General features: G+C 28.2%; 1 protein-coding gene across 2 annotated transcripts; it reads left to right on the top strand.

The window, feature by feature from the left end:
* Nucleotides 1-239: 239 nt before the first annotated feature.
* Nucleotides 240-19188, top strand: LOC126908823 (uncharacterized). Of its 2 annotated transcripts, XM_050691120.1 has the most exons (5): nucleotides 240-958; nucleotides 10247-10271; nucleotides 10421-10711; nucleotides 10786-10879; nucleotides 18788-19188. In XM_050691120.1, the coding sequence occupies exons 3-5, from the start codon at nucleotides 10442-10444 to the stop codon at nucleotides 19006-19008; spliced, it is 585 nt and encodes a 194-aa protein (XP_050547077.1). In that variant the 5' UTR covers nucleotides 240-958; nucleotides 10247-10271; nucleotides 10421-10441; the 3' UTR covers nucleotides 19009-19188. The 2 variants fall into 2 exon arrangements, with proteins under 2 accessions (XP_050547077.1, XP_050547076.1); XM_050691119.1 differs by lacking the exon at nucleotides 240-958 and having other exon boundaries at nucleotides 10113-10271; nucleotides 18788-19182.
* Nucleotides 19189-21715: the final 2527 nt, after the last annotated feature.

Here is a 21715-nt window from a genome sequence, read left to right as displayed (position 1 = left end):
TGAAAAAAAAAAAAGAAATAACTCGGTGGTTCTGCTGTAATAAAATCTGATATATACATAGAGTGTAGAAAAAATAGCGGTAACGTTTTGTTGGCACAATTTACGGCAAATAAAAACGAACGTATCCGGACTAAATGAAATAAACCAATACGACAAGCGATGTGTCCGGATGCAAAAATAAAAGGGATAGAAAACAACCCTCCTGTTTTTTTTTTTTTTTTATTATTTATGACAATACACAAAACGAGAGGGGTAAAAAATACACACACACGTACCAGATCGTAAAGTGGGTATGATTTAACAGTGTATGAAATAAAAAAAAAAACAATGACCAAACACTATGTGCACCCTTGTCCGTCGCCCACGCCATTCGATATGACCGCGTGTAGCTAGTACATAATATGTCAAATAATAGTCAAATAGACGACAACAGATTGAACATGGCCCCGTTCGTAAAAAACCTATGCGGACCGCCGCCGTAGTTATTAACAACAACAATAGTTGTAGCGATAATAATTCATTATAGTACGAAGGCATCGGGTGGAGTGGCGGTTTACAGCTTATGGTTTGCGATTGACCCATAATTGCAATTATTTCCTTTTCCCCCGTTTGATTCAGAAATAATAGTCGGCTATTGTATTTTCATTACTATTCTATTTATATTGATAATATTATTTAATTTTTTCTTTTTTTACAGCCCGAGCAAATCAAATGGGTTACCTATTACACGCGGTCCTACGTTTTGTGTGACTGACAGGTATAGAGCAGCAATAGGGTGGTTCTTTTGGCTGCCACTATCACATCATTATCATTGTGTATAGCTATATATTCGCGAATTGCCAACATTGCTTACGTACAGTACCGATTTCGAGCTAAAAAAATAATAAACGCGTGATCACATACGTATTGTCAATCGCTGAAATATAGTTTAGGAGTCACTTGCTATAAGTACACAGTGGTAAGTATAAGTTGTAATAATTGTTAAAGAACTACATAAAACGTAGCAATTTATAACAATTATGTTGTAACACGAAGAAAACTCATTTAACAACCATTTACGATAATTTTAATTAATTTTAAAATTATTTTCAATTAAAAAATAAGTTAATAAAAACGACATGGTAAAAAATTAAACGTATTTTATGTTAAAATAAATACTGGTTAATGTTTCATGTAATCATTTGTCTTTAGCATAATGCCTATTTATTGAATATAGAGAAATAATTAGTCCTTTAAAATTTGAGACTAATCCAATAAAGTAGACGGATTCGAGTTAGATATATTATTAATTTAGATGTATTTAAAACATAATCTTATATTGCTATAACAAAATTTCAGTTTTGATTATTTATTTCAAAGACAATTTAAAGTGGTAACAATTTAACGACACAATTATATTCACTTCTAAAATAGTACGACAATTTGCGTAAACTACAGAAAATAAAAACGTTTACGGTTTGTTCACTTCACATTGCTATCTCATAAAATATAAATACACAAAATGCGTACTCGTGAAGAGATTCTGCTATTATCGTGTTTTCGCTTTGTTAAATAAATTTCCGTATAAATGTATTTACGTTTACCGAGTATAGTTTGCCGCGATAAAATCTGTCATCAAGTGCTTTTACATTATGCACAAAGTACGCGTATCGTAATCTGTACATTGCTTCAATAATGGATGTAAACATAGGTAAGGGAATATGGAAGGATGGTTTTCAAATTCAGTATCTGGTAGACACGGATCTATATAAGGTCACGTATTGTCATCAAGCAATGAGGGTAAGTGCATAAATTGTTTCCAAGGTGAACAACACGTGTGCTGTAAGACCCATTTTATCGTCGTTACGGAGTACTCAAATCGAGTTAAGTTTACCGGTGAGACGACCTGAACGAGAATGGAAACACATCCACCGCCGCCGCCGCCGCCATCATAGACTACTTGCTGTGCGAGCATCAGAACAGAGGCTTTTACGGGCCACTAAACAAAGTGCCTTTTTTCGCGGCGAAAACTTTCTTCTTTTCCCTGTGCTTTTTCTATTTGCTTCCGTTCTGCAGCTCAACGACGTACAACAAGGAAAATCGGTTGCCAAGCACAAAAATAAATCAATTGAAACATTAAACCCAAACACTATGTTTATATATTACACAGCATTTCTGTGTGAGTGTTTGTGTGTATGGAAGCAAATCCGTGAAGAAAAAGTACCTACCAAAAAGGTACTTAACTCGATCATTTTTTTCCTCTTTAAACTTTTTCGCTTTATTCTTTTATCCTCGTTTTGGCCATACCTCTCTGCCTTTCTTCGCCAACCATTCGCCAGCATTTTATTGGGAAGGCGTTCAATTTGAGAGACTATTGTTTTCCTGGATAGAGTGGAGATGGGCGCGCAAAAGTCCATTTCCAAAACAAATGGAATTCTTGTCTAATGGAAATTAAAACGATTCGTTAAACTCGATGACGCGGCCAGTAAAAGAACTTTCCACTTAAGCAAATTTCGTTTTTCTCCTTATTTTTTTATTTTTCCAATTTCATTTTATAAGAGTAAAATAGGTTTTTTTCTACAAGATTGACGAATTGCGTAAAACAAAATTTATTTCAATGATTACCCGATCTGGTTTGATCGAGTTTTCTATATTCTTTGAGCAACTGTTCTTTATGAAACTGAAATTTAATGCAACTATGCATGGATGGATTACATTAATTGTATTATTTATAAATCGTGATTAATTCTACTAAAAGTCTGAATACTCCCGAACATCTGTTGAAAAGTAATTGTAATCAATAAGTCAAAAACCATGCCGTATAATGTTGCAAGTCACGATAGCATAACGCCGTATAATTATGTTACGTTGAACATACGGTTCTTTATTGAAGTTACACCGGATATCGGTTTTGATTGGAAACTAATTTAAGTTTACATACAATGAAATAAATTCTACCCTACAGCAATTTTATTGTAATAATTTTGATTCGAAAAGGTGTTTGTGATTTCTTCACTGACTTTCTACTTTACCTACTTTAATTATAATGTATAGCAAAGTAAACGAACTTTTAATTTTTTCTATTATTATTATTAGTTAATATGACCACGCAAAACTCCACAGTTTTTTTTTTTTTTTGTAGCTAAATGAAAATATTTGCTCCTCAAGAAAACATTGTATCTTCACCATGTAATTATTTTTGTCATAGGGGTATATATATATCCCCAGTAGTTAGTGTGATCAAATAGTCTTACTCTATAGATGAATTTTATCGAAATGAACACAAAACATTTTAAAGTAAATATAAACAAATTATGTGTACATTAATTAAAAAAAAAAAATCAGTTTTAATAGAAAAAATAAATTTTATTTTATTTCATCCAATTTAAATGAACCATATTTATATAAAATTTTGCACTAGCGCGGATAGCAATTATACTAATTGTTAATATATTAACTTACGTCATAAAATGTTCTAGTTATGAAGTAGATGGATGGAGCAAATTCATATTTTTAACACGTTAAAATAAATCTTGACTATCTGTCATAATCATATTTTTCACTGCAGTACAAAAATCATTCAATTACACAATACTAGATTTTCCACTTTTCAATAAGAAGTAGTGTAATTAATTAGATAGTTGCTTCGCGTTGTTACATTACAGCAATCACACAGCACAAAATATAATATAAACTAGTTTAATCCATTATTTCAAACCAAACAGAACTTAAAATTATATATGAAATGAAATGAATAAAATTAATAATTGCTAAATGTTTTATCATAAAAGTTTAACATTAAAAGTCATTTAACATAACATATATTTCAATTATTAAAAAAAAAAGTTTTTTATTCATTATCTTACGAATAGAATTATTAATTTATCTCGTTTACTATAGTACATTATTTAATTCATAATATCAAAAGTAATATTTTTCTTAAGAAGAGCTTTGATTCTTTTTAGTTAAAATATTTTTCATTAACATCCAATTTTCAAATAATTTATTTAAATTTATTAGTATATCAAATTTTTAAGAGCATTTGGTAGTCGTGTTAAATCTTAAATGAGCCTCTACTTTCTATTCACTTGGCAGATTGTAGTTTAACATATCATATCATAACACTAACATAAATTTATAATTGAAAATTAAACGCAAATTTATTATTATGTTGAAATTAAAGTTAGCTTTATTATTAAGGCTATAATGATCATTGAATACATTGTATACATTAGGATGATCCTTATTTTGCAAGTTTGAATATTTGATGTCAAGTAAACGGAATTTTATTCTATACAGCATATAGAAAATATTGGTGAATTTTGAGCATCCTAGGTTAATACCTCCACGTGCCTCAAAGGCGTTGAAAATTGACAAAAAGATGTAGGAATTCAGTTTTTGTATATATATTTTTAATTATTATAAATAAAAAAAAATCCACAGTATTAATAATGCAGTAAACAACAATGTAAAAAAAAAAAAAGTCTTAACGAATTTTTTGTAACATTGATTGTTCAACGTTTAACTAATAAATACTGATTAATACTATTTTTCGTGAAAACGTTGTATTTTTTTGTCTTTAACGTTTATCTTTAATATATTGCAAATACGAAAATATTGTATCTACAAAAATATTTTTAAAAAATTATGCATAAAAAAAACCCAGCACATTGGGGTTGCGGCATAGTGGGGGGGACAAGGCATAGATGGGTCTAGTATAGATGATATCTGACAGTGATTAAAGTCACTATCATAAAAAACGCTTTGATACAAATCTGTAGATAGTGTTTAGTTTTAAAAAATTGGTTGATTATTCCAAAAGCAACATGATCTCCTATTTCTTTATTTATATCCTGACAACAAGGTTTATGATTTATAAGTGTAATAAATATACTATATAAATATATAAAGGGAAATGGTATTTTTAATAAAAAAAATTATGTCCAGTGAATGATGTTTAGAAATAGTATTTATTGATTGATTAATATATTTTTTAAAAAGTTATAACATTATAAAATTTAAAATACGAAATTAATTATTTTTAAACTTAGATGTTAGTTTTCACCATGAAAACGAACTAAAGTCTGAAAATTTTCTTTTTTATATTAAAGTATATTACATAAGCAGTCTATGTGTCAGGATTTTCGGAACACATTCTAAAGTTGAAAAAGTTTTAAAAAAAAATTTTACCATGATGTGTTTTTTTTTTATAATTGTTTTGAAAGATATTTCTACTGAAGTTTTTTTAAATATTAATTTTCTTATGTTGTTATATGTTATCAATCCATACAGACTAAATAAAATATACATAAATACTTGAAGGTAATGTTTTTTAAAATATTACTAAAAATTGAATCATTTACACCTAGTTAGATTAAAACTCTATTATATATCTTGTTATAATCTTATAAACTATTATATCTTATTATTATGTACTTGTTTAAAAAAATATTTTAATAGAAGTTGTAATTTTTTAGTTTTGATGCGAAGCTGAAAAAGTATTAGTTTTACGATGATGTGTGTTTTTTTTTTATTGTGTCTGTTACCACTTTTTCTCAGCTCTCACTGAACCGATTTCTTTCAACGATTCGTCAAAAGATCAAAAATTGTATCTAGTCGAAAACATTACTCTCAAAAATTAGAAAAATTTCCCTCGTTTCCCGTAAATGGGGGAAATCTCCAAAAAAAATTACAAATTTAAAAATTGCTAATTTTTGACATTTTTTAAATTGTTTTTACATAAAACTACCATAACTTTTTTTAAAATTATCATATTAATGTAATTTTTTTTTATAGATTTATGATATCATTACTTATCATTTAGTATATTTTTTATAAATTTGACCCTTGTCATTTTGATTCCCCCCATGTGGATCTGCTCACATTTTTTTCACAAAAAATTAAGTCTTTCAACTTAACTTTTGAAAGTGTTCCAGAAACTCTGAAACTTATATATATATCTTAAAATAATGATTATGTAATATACTTTAATATGAAAAATTTTGGACTATATTTTGTGTTCACAGTGAAAATGGTTACATACATGTAAATTGTTTTGCCACAAATCCGGGAGTTTTTTCGGATTGCTTCTCGCAAACGGCGTTGAACTTACAAGTAATACTCCTAATTGACTGTTTGATATACTCAAAACATTCAAAAAAATTTCATAGCATGAGCCAACCGATATTCCAACATCATCGGCGATTTCTCTGATTGTAATTCGGCGATCGTTCATAACCATTTCTTTCACTTTTTCCACGTTTTCATCGGTTGTTGATGTCCGGGGTGTTCTATATCTTCAACGTCTTAACGCCCATCTTGGAAACACTTATACCACTAGTAAACCGTTGTTTNTCTTAACGCCCATCTTGGAAACACTTATACCACTAGTAAACCCTTGTTTTACTCATTGTAGACTTATCATAGGTCTTTGTTTAACATTTCACACATTTTCTTACATTTCATTTCATTTTTTACTCAAAATTTGATCAGTTTTTTTAACAAACAAAAATCATCGAGATCATAAAACACGTCTAACATTAGCAGCTACCATTGACAAAGTCAAAAATGAATCCAGTTGAAAATTTTATAGTAATTAAGGGGCATGTGTACCAACATTAAATAGAAAAAATAATTGATAATCAAATTCTTCAAAATCATGGATATATAAAGATTCCCATTATTTTTTGTATAAATCCTTATACCTTGTATAAATTAATAAATTAATTTCTCTTTTAGATAGTTGTCTACCAATCTTAGCAGTAATTAAACCGTAGTCTGGAGATTTCTTAGGAAGAGAAAAAAAAATACAATTTTTAACTTCACCAGGAAAAAAGTAGATCTTTTACGTAAGATGGAATTTGTGGCTTTCCATAAGGAACCATCTTTCACTGAAAATGTAGAAGTGAACTTTTCAAAGGATCCTTACAAAATTCGCAAAGAATTTGTTAAACTTAAAGAGTTAAATTATTGTATGTATGTTTGTCAGAAGGCAGTGTAGTTCTTTGTCACACAGTTCTGGCTCTTATTTTCAGGTTACGGGCATACAAGGGAATCGGTGTAGAATTCATTGGGATTGTTTTTCTTTGAAGTAGTAGATTTTCAAACAGCAGTCTGTATTAATAATGTTAAACTATTAGTTGCGTTATCAATATCATCACTGTTTTTAAGTTTAATATTGAGAGTTAAATAAGTATCAATGATATTTTTGAATGTTTCCCAGTTCGTGTTTTTATTTGTTAAAGTTATTGGGTTGATGCGGATTGGTATTTAAAGTGTGAAGGACAGGAGAGTGATCAGTGGTCGAATATATTTTTAATTGATTTTTTAATTTTTCTTCGGTTGTTAGTGTAGTAACTCAAAATGAAGAATACAGGTTAGTTGGATGGGTAATAGTTACTAAATAGGTGTAGATGAGTAGTCGCCGTTGTTTCGTCAACTAGTATTATCCAATATAATATACGAGACTCTTTGTGATTGAGTTACTACTAAAGAAAATAAATTATCTCTAACAGGGTGTGGAATAGAGAGTTCATCAAGAATAGACCTGAACTTAACTTACGAATAGTCAGGATCCGGTAGAATACTTGTGTAAATGAATGCAATAAAAATATAGACTATAATTTTTTTAGCGTATAATAGTTGAAGCAAGCTCAGCAATAATTATTTTATAGACCTTTAAATAACTCACCTTAGATTTCGTCCGTGATTTAAGATTTTATAATGTGAAAGTAATAAAAGTTGAATAAATTTGAACTTTGAATAAAGTCTAGTCTTCACTTCCAGTCCTTGATAGTCGAGGTGAATATGAAAGTGGATACTTGATCGATATGGTTGTGGACAGACTACTGGATATGATTTTTATGATATATTTTGTAGAAACATTTTAATTAGATTGATTTTGTTAGAAGTCTCGATTATCAAAGGACATCATATGTAGTTTTTTATTAATTATATAAATAATGTCATAGTACAATGTACAATACAATACAGTTATACATGATAATAGTATTAGGTAGTTACGTGCTAAAATGACTTATCTACATAGTTTAAGGTACATTGTAGTGACAAAACATAAAGGTTACATTTTTTGAATAATTTATACATACAATACAGGTGACATATTATTCTTGACTTAAATAGATGCCTATAGAGATCTTAGAATGATAATCCCAGTAAGTATTTTTTGCGTTTAGATCACCTCCTACAATAGCGTTATGGACTAGTAAAGAGAAATAATCATAAAATTGTTCAACAGTTATAGTGTTTCTTGAAGAGTAGTACACAGCAACAAAAGTAATAGTTATGTTATTTAAAACAATTTTTATAGAGGCAGATTGTAAATAGTTTGTTTGAAATGTAAAGTAGGTATTATATTTTATAGATGATTTAATAATGATTATAGCACCTCCTCGTGTTGAGTTGTTAGGATGGTTTTTGCGTGACACTTGACAACCAGGAAAAAATATTTTTGATGCATTAGTAAAGTGGGTTTAAGCCAAGTCAATATTGAGTTCATTTAGTGAATATAAAATTTCATTTTTGAGGCTGCTTAAGACGTTAATATTAAGACGTATTCCATAATAGGATGAGAAATGATTTTGAAGTTTGTAGGTTATTAGACATTCTTTTTTAATAATAGATTGTTAAATATTGTAGTCGGAATAGAGACGAGTAGATTAATAGGCAAGGGGCCTCTGTTTCTCTCTGTAGTAGTAAGTTAATTATTTGACGAACAGCATAACCAATTTCTACTATTTCTTCTTCAATTTCATTGACAAAAGTATCTGGGTGTAAGTTTTTTATTACAATTCTAAAAGCTTCTTCCTCGCGTAATTTGTATGTATGAAATTTATCATTTTTTTTTCTTTTAAAAAGGAATGGTTTTTCTGTAACAATCTTGTGTTAGTTTTTGAATTTTCAGGCTACTGAGAAGCTTTGTAAAAGAAATTCTCCGAATCAATTTTATTTACCAGTTTATTGCTCATCACGCTGATATCCCCAACCCCACGTTCAAAAATTAGCGGTGATATAGGAATATTTTGGGCTTGAGTGTCCATTACATTTATATTGTTGTTATTATTACTAGTATCATTATTATTATTATTGATACCAATATTATTTGTTTGAGTGTTATTTTCTAAAGAAATGTAATTAAATCTATTTACCGAAATAAACATCAGTTTTTTTAATTGGTGTTCAGATGAAGGTGAATTGGGAGAAAATACTCTATGTAATTTTACCCAATTACTTAGGGTTTGGAATCCGTCTTCTTTGATCATGATTTATAAATTTGGTGAAGTAACATCATCTGAATTTGATTGCGCGGAGGTTGTGTTGACAATTTTATTATTTTTCATTATTATCGGAGAAACCGATTTGTTAGTTTTATTTGTATTATTCCGATTGCTACTGTTGTTCGTTGAGTTATCATCTAAGATTAGATAACGTGTACTGACATCGGTCGGTAACGAGCCGGCAGCTAAGGATGGCTCGCGATAAGCTAGCAAAATTATTCGTTGTACTTATTAGGAAAACCGAAAATAAAAATAAATACGTTAAAGAAACACTATGACGTAAAATTGAACACACGTACTGTGCGTGAAATTTAAAACTACACAGAAGAGTGAGAATTTAATTTCGAAAAAACGCATATAAAGTTGGAAAATTTGAAGTATTACATTGACCAGCAAGAAAGGTGTATGAATATCACGGTCGGTGCGAAATTGTTACTTACAATAGTCAAAATTAATAATAATAACAATATATGGCCTGTTGTAGAAAATTATTAGTGCTATAAGTATTATGAAAATCAAATTATTTATACACTTTTATTTTGAATCTAAATCTTTAAGCAACTTTAAAACTCAAAAGGTTGATATAAAAAAAAGATAATGTAATTTTACACTCTTGGTTATAAGATTTCCAATGTACATTAAAATTCATAAAATATTTCTTATTTGTTTTTATGTTTTCTAATCTATTTTTACTTTTTCAATTTAAAATATATTTAATGAATCATGGTTATAATAATTTTACTTACTTTAAGCTTACAATGCAAAATTAATTCCTAATTTTAATTTATTACATTACATATATTACTTTTTATAATAAATTGAATTTAAAATATATATAAATTATAAAATTATATAAGTACAATCAGTTTTATTTTAAATAAACTTATTATACTGGCACGATAGATTAGAACTCAAAATAAGATAAAAATGTTTTTAGTGGCAAACGTGTTAATTTTATTTTTTCTTTGCAGCACCAAGTCAAATGATCCAGATGAAGTAATTTTTTTAGAATTTATTGATTTTAGTAAAGCAAAATTACTCATGTATTTTTGATACAAAAATTAGAGATCTTAATCAAATCGTTAAATAAAGATAACTGTTATAATTAATACTTACAGAAAAATAAATTTTTATTTAACTTGCAGATCATAGCTATTCCAACAAAAATGGTTTTTATGGAAAATAATCGATTTGGATATGAAGTTAAATTTTTAAATCTCCCATTTAATTACAAACCAGTAGATAAAAATTGGTGTATAGAAAAATGTATTAGTTTGGGGTTTACTTATAAGGAACCAAATATAAATCAGAATTTAACAGCAAATATGATTCCAATTGATGTTTATTTTCATGACCAAGGACTTTTCGATGTTTTGTCAGAATTAATTTGTAAGGACAGCAAATATAACTTAGACATATTTAGAAATACTTCTAAAGTGAGCAATAATGTTTTTATCATGTTGATATGACATTTATAACAATAAAAACTTTATTTTTTTTATGAAATTAGAATCTTATTAAAAATAAAGACATAAAGAAGTTTATTAATAATGACAGATGGTTTAAAAATGATTTAAAGTCTCATATTGAACAAAAAAATCCAAGTATGTTTCTGGTTTACATTTCATTTTTTAATACTTTCTAATTATTACTGTAATACTTAGAATTTACATAAATATATTAAATAGCCGCTGATACATTAAAATAAAAATATCGTTTATAACTTATTGTTTTAGCCATATTATATATATAAGACAGGCCGTACAATTTTCAAAAATAATTGTAATACAATTTACGTTATTGTTTTACAGGCGCGAAATCTAAATTATCAAAATAAGTGCTAGGCCTGAGGTATAACTATGCTGCTAAGAAGAACCTTAGCATAATTAAATTCAGGATTTTCCTTCAAAAGACCGTCATGAATAAAGAAATCAGTTATTTTTATTGAGACAAAAGAATTTACAATAAGTTTTGATTTTATAATTTTTATTTTACGATCAAATATTTTTGTGTCGCAGCACGTTAAAGTTAAATTATTTGATTCAATTTATTAATGATATTTTATTGTTATGATTAACAGAATTCTTCATTTTTCACATAATCAAGCTTTTATTGACCAGACTATTATTCAATTTACGAAAACCTTAACTAAAATGGTTAATGTCTATTAATAATCGCAATTAATCACAAGTTTACTATAGTAAATTGTAGGTTATCTTAGGAAGTGTTACAGAAAGTTATATTAGGTAAACGAAATTATATTTTTCGATATCTCTAGTTAAATACAAAATTTCATTTAATCATTCAATAGTTTCTAATTATGTAATATTGTGTTTTAAATCAATACACGGTACCGTATAATTTGCCACACAACAAAATCAAACCCAACTAGTGTATGGAATTGCCAAATTTTAAAGTTTAATATCCCAGAAGCCAAGCAAAAGTTATTTAACTATTATTGTATAGTTTTTTGAATCAAATAAAATTTTCTTTACATAATTTTCAATAGTTTCTGAAAAAATGATAGTCTCATTCTTAATGAATCATTCTGTATCTATGTAATATTTGAGATGATACAAAAATTAAACTGTTATCATAATTTGTATTCATTGAATAGCATATGATAAAAATGTAAGGTGTATGTATCTCAACAATATTGCTCAAGTTTATAGACACCATGTATTTATAAAACAGAGCGTTCGTAACTGACCATTTCGCGTATATAGTGTGATCAAATTATGCCACGTAGTTTACAAATATTTCCTAAAACTAAGTGTTTTTTTAATCTTCGCACATTGAAATATTTGTTTAGAATAAAAAAACAAACACAATAGATTTTATAAAATTTTTTTTTTTTTTAAATTGACTTTATTTGAAAAATTACAATCTATAAAGTATGCACAATAAGTAATATTTATAATTTATAGACAGTTGACAATGTATTTGCACATGAAGAGGAAGTCACACATTTGAGACACCTCTTAATATTATTAAGTTATTATTCTTAGGTTTTTAAGTCGCGTCACCAATTCCTTTTGAGGCGTCTTGAAGGGTTCCCAGGAAGTGTTAAAGAAGCTAAATCGTGTATTAGTTGGTTGGGAATATCTTGTAACTTGGCGTGGAAGCGTCTATGACGTTTATGACGTTTGAGACGAACCAGGGTTATCCGCTGGCAGATGTTTTGGAATGCTTGAATGGTTCTTTTATTTGAATCCTTAGCAGAACCCCAGATTACAATACCATATGTCCATATTGGTTGAAGAAGAGTTTTGTACAAAATTATTTTGATGGGTATGGTTAGGTTAGAACGGAGGAGTGGCTTTAACAGATGGAGTCTAGAATTTAGTTTTTTGTGCTTATCTTTAAGATGACAAGACCAAGTTATGCGCCTGTCGAATGTAAGGCCGAGGTATTTAACTTTATTCGAGTGAGGAATGATGATATTGTTAATTGATACGGCTAGGCAGTTGTGAGGTCTGAGTAAAAAAGTAACAAAGGAAGACTTTGATTCATTAATTTTTATTATCCAGTCGGTGAACCATTGTAAAAGAGTATTAAGATGAGTTTGAAGTTGTTGAGGCGCAATGTTGTGGTCGGGAGAAGCTGATAATAGGGCGGTATCATCAGCATAAGTCCTGACTATAGTGTTTTCAAATGTAGGCAGGTCTGACGTATAAATAGTATGTAAGAATGGAGCGATATCATTGCCTTGAGGGTCACCGGCAGAGATAGGGTATTGATTTGAATGTTGCAGGTTGTGACTAACATTAAATGATCGCTTTTCAAGATAGAATTTTAGTATTAAGTACAGTGGAGCTGAAAAAGTATTTTTAAGTTTGTAAAGGAGGCCGTCATGCCAGACGGTATCAAATGCTTTCGCAACATCCAAAAAGACTCCGGCGCAGCATTTTTTGGTTTCGAGTGCAGATTAGATGGTGTCAGCAACCCGGTGGAATTGGTGAGTTGTGACATGATGTGAGTGGAAGCCAAACTAGAAGTTAGGGATAATATTATTTGATTGTGCTATACTGGTAATACGCTTAAGAATGATTTTTTCTAGAATTTTTCCCAATACCGGCAGTAGGCTAATGGGCCTATACGAGGAGGGGTTTTCAGGCGGCTTGTCAGGTTTGAGCACGTGACAATGACTGATGATTCCCAGGTAGTTGGAAAGTATGATAAACGAAGGGCTGCGTTATAAATATGAATGAGTTAGATGGACGATCACTTTCATAGGGAGATTTTTAACTACTTTGTTAGAGATAAGGACTTGTTGTTTCCCATTTTTTTCTCTCTCTCTCTCTATGGTTTCAATCCGTAGATTTGTTTGCAGCTATCTTCCAGTCTTCTCTCTTATCCGCCTTCCTTTTCATTTCCACATATGAGTCACATCCTTGGTCCTTTATTATCTGTTGAATGAATTCCAATCTTAGTCTACCCCTACGGTTCTTTCCTTCTACTGTTCCTTTTATTATCAATTTTAACAATCCTTCGTGTCTCATTATGACCTATCCATTCGTTGCGTCTTCTGACTAAGTTATTCCATAGTAACTTTCCATCTGATATTCTTTCCAGTACTTCTACATTGGTTACTCTGTCTATCCAACTTATCATTAGCATCTTTTTATAGCACCACATTTCAAACGTCTCAAGCCTTCTTTTTTCTTCCATTGCTATTGTTCAGGTTTCACACCCGTACAGAGCAATGCTCCATACATAGGTCTTTAATAGGTTTTTTCTTATTTTTAGACTCATGCTCCTTGATGTAAATATAGTTTTCTTTTTGTAAAAGCTATTTTAGCTTGATAGATATGTTTTATAATTTCACTTCTGTTTCTTCCATTCTTGCTGATTGCGCTTCCCAAGTATGTAAATTCATCTACTTGTTCTATTGCTTGGTTTCGTATTTTAATCTGTATTCTTGTATTATTTTCCCTATCACATACCATTACTTTTGTATTCTTCACATTTATTCTCATTTCCAACTCTTTTTGGAATGTTTTATCCATAGCTTTAATTAGTTGAGCCAGATCTTTCTTGCATTCAACAATTAAAACTATGTCATCGGCAAAACGTAACATACTTATTTTTTGTCCGTTAATCTTTATCCCTAGATTGGTATTTTTCTTTATCATATCTATTGCTTCTTGAATATATGCGTTGAATGTAATTGGAGATAATGTACAACCTTGTCTAACTTCTCTGTTTATTTTATTATATTAATTTCCTCTTCATCTTGGATCCTTATAACTGCGGATTCATCCTTGTATAGGTTATACAGAAGTTTCCTATCTGTGTATTTAAACCCCAATCTTTTCATCATGTTAAACATTATCTTCCAATTTACGTTATCAAATGCTTTTTTGATATCCACAAAAGCTATAAATGTTTGTTTGTCTTTCCTAATCCATTTTTGAATAATTATCCTTAACGCCAATATTGCTTCTCTCGTTCCCATATTCCTTCTTAACCCGAATTGGTCTTCTATCAATGATTGTTCTATTTTATCTTCAATACGTTTGAATATAATCTTTGTTAGTATTTTAGAGGCATGGGATAGCAAACTAATAGTAAGGTATTCTTCACATTTCTTTATTGCTGTTTTCTTTGGGATGGGAATAATTAGGCTCTTTACGTAATCTTCAAGCAATTCACCGGTTTCGTATATAACTTTGATAATTTAAAATAATTCCCTTTTAACTTTTTCTCCGCCTCCTTCCAAAGCTCCGATTGTATTCCATCGATTCCTGCTGCTTTTTTATTTTTCATATTCTGCAAAGCTTTGTCGAACTCTTCTCTCATAATTGGGTCTATTTCGTCATCTTCTTCGTTTGATTCGTTGGTTTCATTTTCCTTAAGTATTTCCCTCTTGTACAGGATTTCTAGATATTCTTTCCATCTTTTCGCTATATCATTTTGTTCATATAGCATTCTTCCGTTATTATCTTCTATTCCCCCTGTTCGGGGCTTATGTTGATCAAAAAACATTTTCACCATTCTATATGCTTCATCACTACTTCCTGTCTTTATGAGGGTTTCTATTTCATTACACTTTTCTTCCAAATATTTTTCTTTTGCTTCCCTGGATTTCCTAATGATTAGATTCCTCAGTTCTCTGTATTTTTCCTGTCTATCTATACTGTTCAAACTCTTGTATTTCCTTCTTTCCTCTATCATGTTGACTATTTCCGTCGTAATCCATTCCTTTCTTGCTGCATTGTTGCTATTTCCTAGAGTTTTTGTTGTAGCCATTGTAATTGTATCTTTCAAGTTCTGCCATCTTTCTTTAATATTTTGAGATTCTTCAATAATTATATCATTAGTGTCTTCACTATATGTTTTGCTTATTTTCTCATCTCTCAGATTTTTAATTTTCCTTTGCACTATTTTCTTCTTTTTATCCATTATTCTTTTAAATTTAAATTCGCATTTCATCATTACTTGATTGTGGTCGCTATCTATACCCGCTCCTAGGTAACTTCTACTTTCCTTTACTTTATTTTTAAATTTGTTCTTAACCATGATGTAATCTATTTGGTATCTATTTATGTCTCCTGGAATTTTCCACGTGTATCTTCATTTTCAATGGTGATCGAAGCAAGTGTTTGTGATTATTAAGTTATTTTTTGCACAAAATTCTAATAAGCTTTCTCCTCTTACATTTCGCGTTCCCAACCCAAAGGCACCTGTTACATTATTTACTTTTTTTTCCCTACAACGGCATTCCGATCACCCATTACTACCAGATTATCTTCCCCTTTAACATTTTCGATTATTTTATCTCCATTTTCGTATACTTCTTTTACCTCTTCATCGTTACTATTTGATGTCGGCATAAAGACTTGAACTACTATTGTATCTTTTGGTTTCGTCTGGAGCTTGACTAGAATTATTCTATTGTCACATTGTATATAGCCTTTAACTATTTTTACTAGGGTTTTATTCATTATAATCCCTACTCCTCCTGTGCCAGATTTCTTCTCTGATGCTCCTGTATATATTATTCTATGGTCTCCGCTCCAAAAGTCTCCTGACTTTGGCCATTTCATTTCTGATATTCCAAGAATATCGATTTTCATCTTGTCCATTTCTATTTTCAGATTCTCCAATTTCCCACATTGTAATAAAGTCCTTACATTCCATGTTGCTATTCGTTTATATTGCTTCACATCCTTAACACTTCTTACCTCTCTTGTAGTCCCCACCCGGAGATCCGAACGGGGGACTATTTTACCTTCGGAATTTTTTACATGAGAAGAAGACATATCGATTGCTGTTACTAGGGATATTAATAGGGTGGTTTCCCGTTGCCTTCTGAATCGCAGTGCAGCCATCAGTTATACAGTTTCCCGTATCTGTTGGCTGCTGCCTGGCGTGTAGCTGATGAACCTACACCCAATATTGTAGTAACTGCTGCTCTACTACAAGTCCCTTTTAGTCGCCTTTTACAACAAGCAGGAACAACCGATGGTCTATTCTAATCCCGACCAACAGGGGTAAAATACCCAAGTACAGGAAGTGTTTCAAAAAGACCGCCTACGCATGTATACATTTTTTTTCAACTCTATTCTTGAATATGATTCTGAAAATCTTACAATTTTTGACCATTAGCAAATTTAAGATTTAACAATGTTTTACAATATTACAAAAAATGTTGTCCAATAATTGTTCTTTTATTTGACGATGGCCATCGAAGTAAATCAAAACGCATCTTTTCAAAAAAAAAAAAAAATTGGCAATCTCTTTTTTAATTTGAAGTTTAAAATTTATAAAAGTTAATCTATAAAAATTCAATAAATTCGCATACAAGCATTTGATTATGATAGTGGTGTTAATTACTGCCCAATATCATCAAAGTTTGCCACCACACTTTGATGGTTATTTTTATATTAAACAATATTGCTAATTTACATTCTTTTTATAAGATATCTTATTTTTGAGATCTAAACATTTTTGAAAAATATTCCTATAAGTAGTCACATATTTTTATCACACAAGTTATGCACATAGTTAGAAAAAGAAAGAAGAATTTGAGTGATGTCAACAATCTTGTTGTTTTAGTGCGTTAGAGAAATTTGGACGACAATCTACCTAAAGCAAACATTTTTTTTTACGTCAGTAATATCTGAAATGAACACATATCTGCTGCAGATATATCTGACAAAGAATCTGTTGATTTTATATTTTTTAATTTTAATAATTTTATTACTAATAATGATGTATCAAATGATAAATTACCTGGTTGTGATTATATTACAGAAATAGATAACCTGATTGATTTATTTTTAAGAATAAAATTTGAACTGGCTCAATGGGCTATAAATAATAAAGTTTCTAATACTTTATTATCTGACCTTTTAAAAATAGTTACATCTCATAAGTGTTTCTATAGATTTCCAGTAGATCATAAGACTTAATATTAAAAATATACTTGTAGTAAAACCTAGTAAATATTACCATTTATGTCTTTAAAAAGACATTGCTTCTATTTTTTTACCTGTACAACTACTGAAGAGAGATATTAAATTATTTTTAATTTAATTAATTGATGGTATAGAAGGTTCTCCCATTCATAAAGTACATCATTACAATTTTGGCTTACATTAGACCAGAATCATTTATTGTTTTTCCTATTCTTATTCCTATGTAAAAATCAAAAGCCCTTTGATTTTTATATTTGTTTCCTTAATAAAAGAATTATTAAATAAACGTATGATATTATTCCAAAATACAAGTATATCACTATTATAATATTATTTTAATACTATTTTGCTACCTGTGGTGTTTTCTATTAGATTGTCTAGTATTCATAGTAATAATATTGAATTTGGTTGTGTAATATTATATCTTAGAACTTTTTAATTAAATTAGATTTTTTAAGCAGAAAAAATAACAAAATTTATTTTTTAAAAACATTATTTTGTTCTTAGAATAATTTCAAGAACAACNAATTTCAAGAACAATGTGTAATCCTTAAATAATGTTATCAATCTTTTTTTTCAACTAAAAATAAAAATGTTTACTTATATTAATATTACAGTGCTAAAATTGTAATTTAAAATACTGTGCGGAGTGAAAACAGTTTTATTAAAAACTAAAATGAAAATAATTTGAGACCTACTCGCACAGATTAATAATATTTCCAGTATTAAGAATACCAAATAAATGATACATTATTATTTCAAGTTCAAATTTAAAAACTAGTTAGAACTCAATCTGTCAATCGAATAGAAAAAATACCGTCATTATTTTTATATCATATTGTTAATACAAATACCACAATCCGTATTTATAGGGGGAATTAAACAATTTTTGTTATAGAAACAACCATTTGTAAATTTTATAGATTGATTTAAAACTTTGCAGAAGATTTAAAATTTTAGTAGGAAACTTGGGAAATATTCAAAAATAAAAATAGGATATAGTATTTATAGTAAACCATTCTGATTAATATTCAATGGTAGAGACAGTTTTAAATTATAATATATTTTTAACAAGTATTTTATTTACAGGATTTATAAAGCCACTTTGGGAATTGTATATTTTTGCTGCAGCTTATTATTTAGATGTGTGTATTTATGTCTTCAAAGACTCTCAAAACATATGGGTATACTTCCGAAAAGGTTGGCCCAAATATAAAAAAGTAGATATGAAAAATGAAAAATGCATTTATTTATACATGTATGAACGAATTAATTATATTAATGTTGTAACTAATGTGACTGGACCATAATAGATAATTTTTACATGTATTTAATAATTTTATAAATATAAACAATCTATACAAAAATATATCGGTAATAATCTTAATAATCAAAAATTTTGCATTAGCTCATGTTTAACTTGTTTACCTACTAAAAATATATCCACCGTGTTTTCATTATTATCGAATTGTTGAAAACGGTTTTACTATAACTAATAAGAAGGATAAATAGTATCTCTATAAAATGTATTTCTATTAATTAATAGTACTAATTTTCTATTATTACAATATTTCTACCAATACATAAGTGGTTTATGATAAATTAAAATACATATAACAATTGAATCATTTGTAAGATTAGAAAAAACATTTTATGCAATTGTACGTCAAATAATAGACTTTCTTTGTGTTTATTTAGGACTTCTCAATATAACGTGTTAAATATTAATTTTTGTAGAAAATAAAACTGTAATTTTTTTTATTTATATACATTTTTTATATTATGGTTTCCTTAATATTTTTTAAATTCTTACATTCAAAAAGTTTGAGCTAAAGTCGGCATGTATTAACGTTATCGAGTTTCTACAAGTTTTGTAGATACAATTTTTTTACTAATAAATAAAAGGATTAGCACTCAGAGAAATTCGTAATTTTGTAAAAAAGTTATACTATAATATATCACAAAACTAAGTCAAAAACACTCAGCACAGTAGGGTCGCTGCACTTAAAGGACATACCATAGATGGATCTAAAAAAATGATATCTGACAGTGATTAAAATCACTATAAAAAAAAACGCTTCTATGCAAATCTGTAGATAGTTTTTAATTTCAAAAAATTTGTGGATTATTTCAAAAGCGACGTGATCTCCTATATCCTTATTTATATCATGATTAAGCTTTATGATTTATAAGTGTAATATATGAATAAATATTTTTTATAACAATTAATTATAATATGAAATTGATATATAATAATTTAGTATTGTAATTTTTATGGAGAAATTATAATAAATTATAAAGTAGTAATTACTTTTACGGTAAACTTAAATAAAAGGTCTTGATACAATACTTCAAAAAAAAAAAAAGAAACTGTTTGTTATTTTTTCATCCGAGACCAAAATATACTTTTATAAACCTACTTTTATGCCGATTTCATATATGCATAATTGCATATGACCTATATAACAAAAAAATCCTTTTAATTAATATAACAAATATTTATGTTTGATTATTAGGTTACGTATGAATAATCAATAAATATATTTTAATTCAAAATAAGTTGAAAAATTTCTACTTTCTATACGTATTTTTAAGTTTTGAACTACACTTGTATAAAGGGAAAAAGTCCGATTTTAAAAAAAAGTATGTCAAATGAAAGAAGCATTTAAATATTATTTCTCAAAAAAAATTGTATTGATCCATACATTTTTCAAAAAGTTATAGCATTAAAAGTTAAAAAATATGAAAAAGAATTTGTTTACAAAAATTGTATTTTTTTATTTATGTCGTTTTCACCATGTAAATAAAATATAGTCCAAAATTTTTTATATTAAAGTATATTACAGAAGCTTTAATTTCAGAGTTTCCGAAACGATAAAACTAATGTTTTTAACGCTTGGGGTACTAGTTTCAAACCACCCGTGCATGTGAATATTTTTGCATTTTTTTTTTAATTATTTTCGAGTTAGAAAAAAATTCAAAGTTCGATTGATTTTTATCTCATTAAAATTCAATTAATATTTAGGAGGAAAAAAAGGACTTAATTTTTAAAAAATCGATAAATATATGAAACTAAAAAAATACATTCCCAAAGAAAAATACCAAAATTAATTATCTTTACTCAATGTAATATTTTTTATTAATATTTAGTTTAATTATTTAATTTTGATTATTAATCACAATTCAAATTATGAAATAAAATTGAACTCTGTTTTCACAGTATTTATGGGACTTCTGTTTCAACAATTAACAAAATAGTTGACTACTTTTTTTTCCACTTTTTAATTTGTGAAAAGCTAGTACATTAGTATTTTAGTATAAAATATAACGTACAAAACATTGAACCTACAAAATTAGACTGAACGGTACTTTTGTAACATATTTCAATGTTATTTTATTAATTTCGAATACTATTTTTACGTCTTATTTTATTATATTTTTATAATATTAGAGCATAAATTTTATTATAAGGTAGAATGTTTTTGGTGATAAAAGTGGCAATTTTATATATTCTATGCAGCATTAAGTCACTTATTTCAAGAGAGGTAAATTCATTTAAGTTTATTGAATTGAACATAGAAAAGTCATTCATATAATTTTCATACAAAAATTAAAGATCTTAACTATTTATTGAAAAATAACCATAATACTCTATAATCATTAAAATAACGTTTTTATTTAACTTTTAGCTTATTGAAATTCCATATAAATTTTATTATCCTCATGGTGATGTGTATTACTTTAGTAATACATATTTAGATCTCCCATTTCATTATAAACCAGTGGATAAAGAATGATGTAGAGAAAAATGTACAAGTTTGGGATTTACTTATCAGCAATCAATTATGAATCAGAAGTTAACACCAAACATGATTCCAGTTGATTTTTATTTTAATAAAAATGAACTTTTCGATGTTTTGTCAGAATTACCAGGTGTGCTCCTAATTAATTGCCGGTTTATTTGTAAAGAAAACACATTAATTGTAAAAAATCTTTTATATTTATTTTATTCAAAAT

Source organism: Daktulosphaira vitifoliae, unplaced genomic scaffold (genome assembly GCF_025091365.1).
Source record: "Daktulosphaira vitifoliae isolate Bord-2020 unplaced genomic scaffold, ASM2509136v1 Scaffold_13, whole genome shotgun sequence".
NCBI lineage: Eukaryota > Metazoa > Arthropoda > Insecta > Hemiptera > Phylloxeridae > Daktulosphaira > Daktulosphaira vitifoliae.
Note: the sequence above shows the minus strand (reverse complement) of the source record. Positions and strands in the feature narration are given on the sequence as shown.

Excerpts from the sequence above, each read along its gene's own strand:
- LOC126908823 (XM_050691119.1), top strand. The coding sequence starts at position 10,203 with ATGTTTTTAGTGGCAAACGTGTTAATTTTATTTTTTCTTTGCAGCACC. Across the intron at positions 10,712-10,785 it reads TATTTAGAAATACTTCTAAA|AATCTTATTAAAAATAAAGA; the intron begins GTGAGCAATAAT and ends TTATGAAATTAG. Across the intron at positions 10,880-18,787 it reads TATTGAACAAAAAAATCCAA|GATTTATAAAGCCACTTTGG; the intron begins GTATGTTTCTGG and ends TTTTATTTACAG.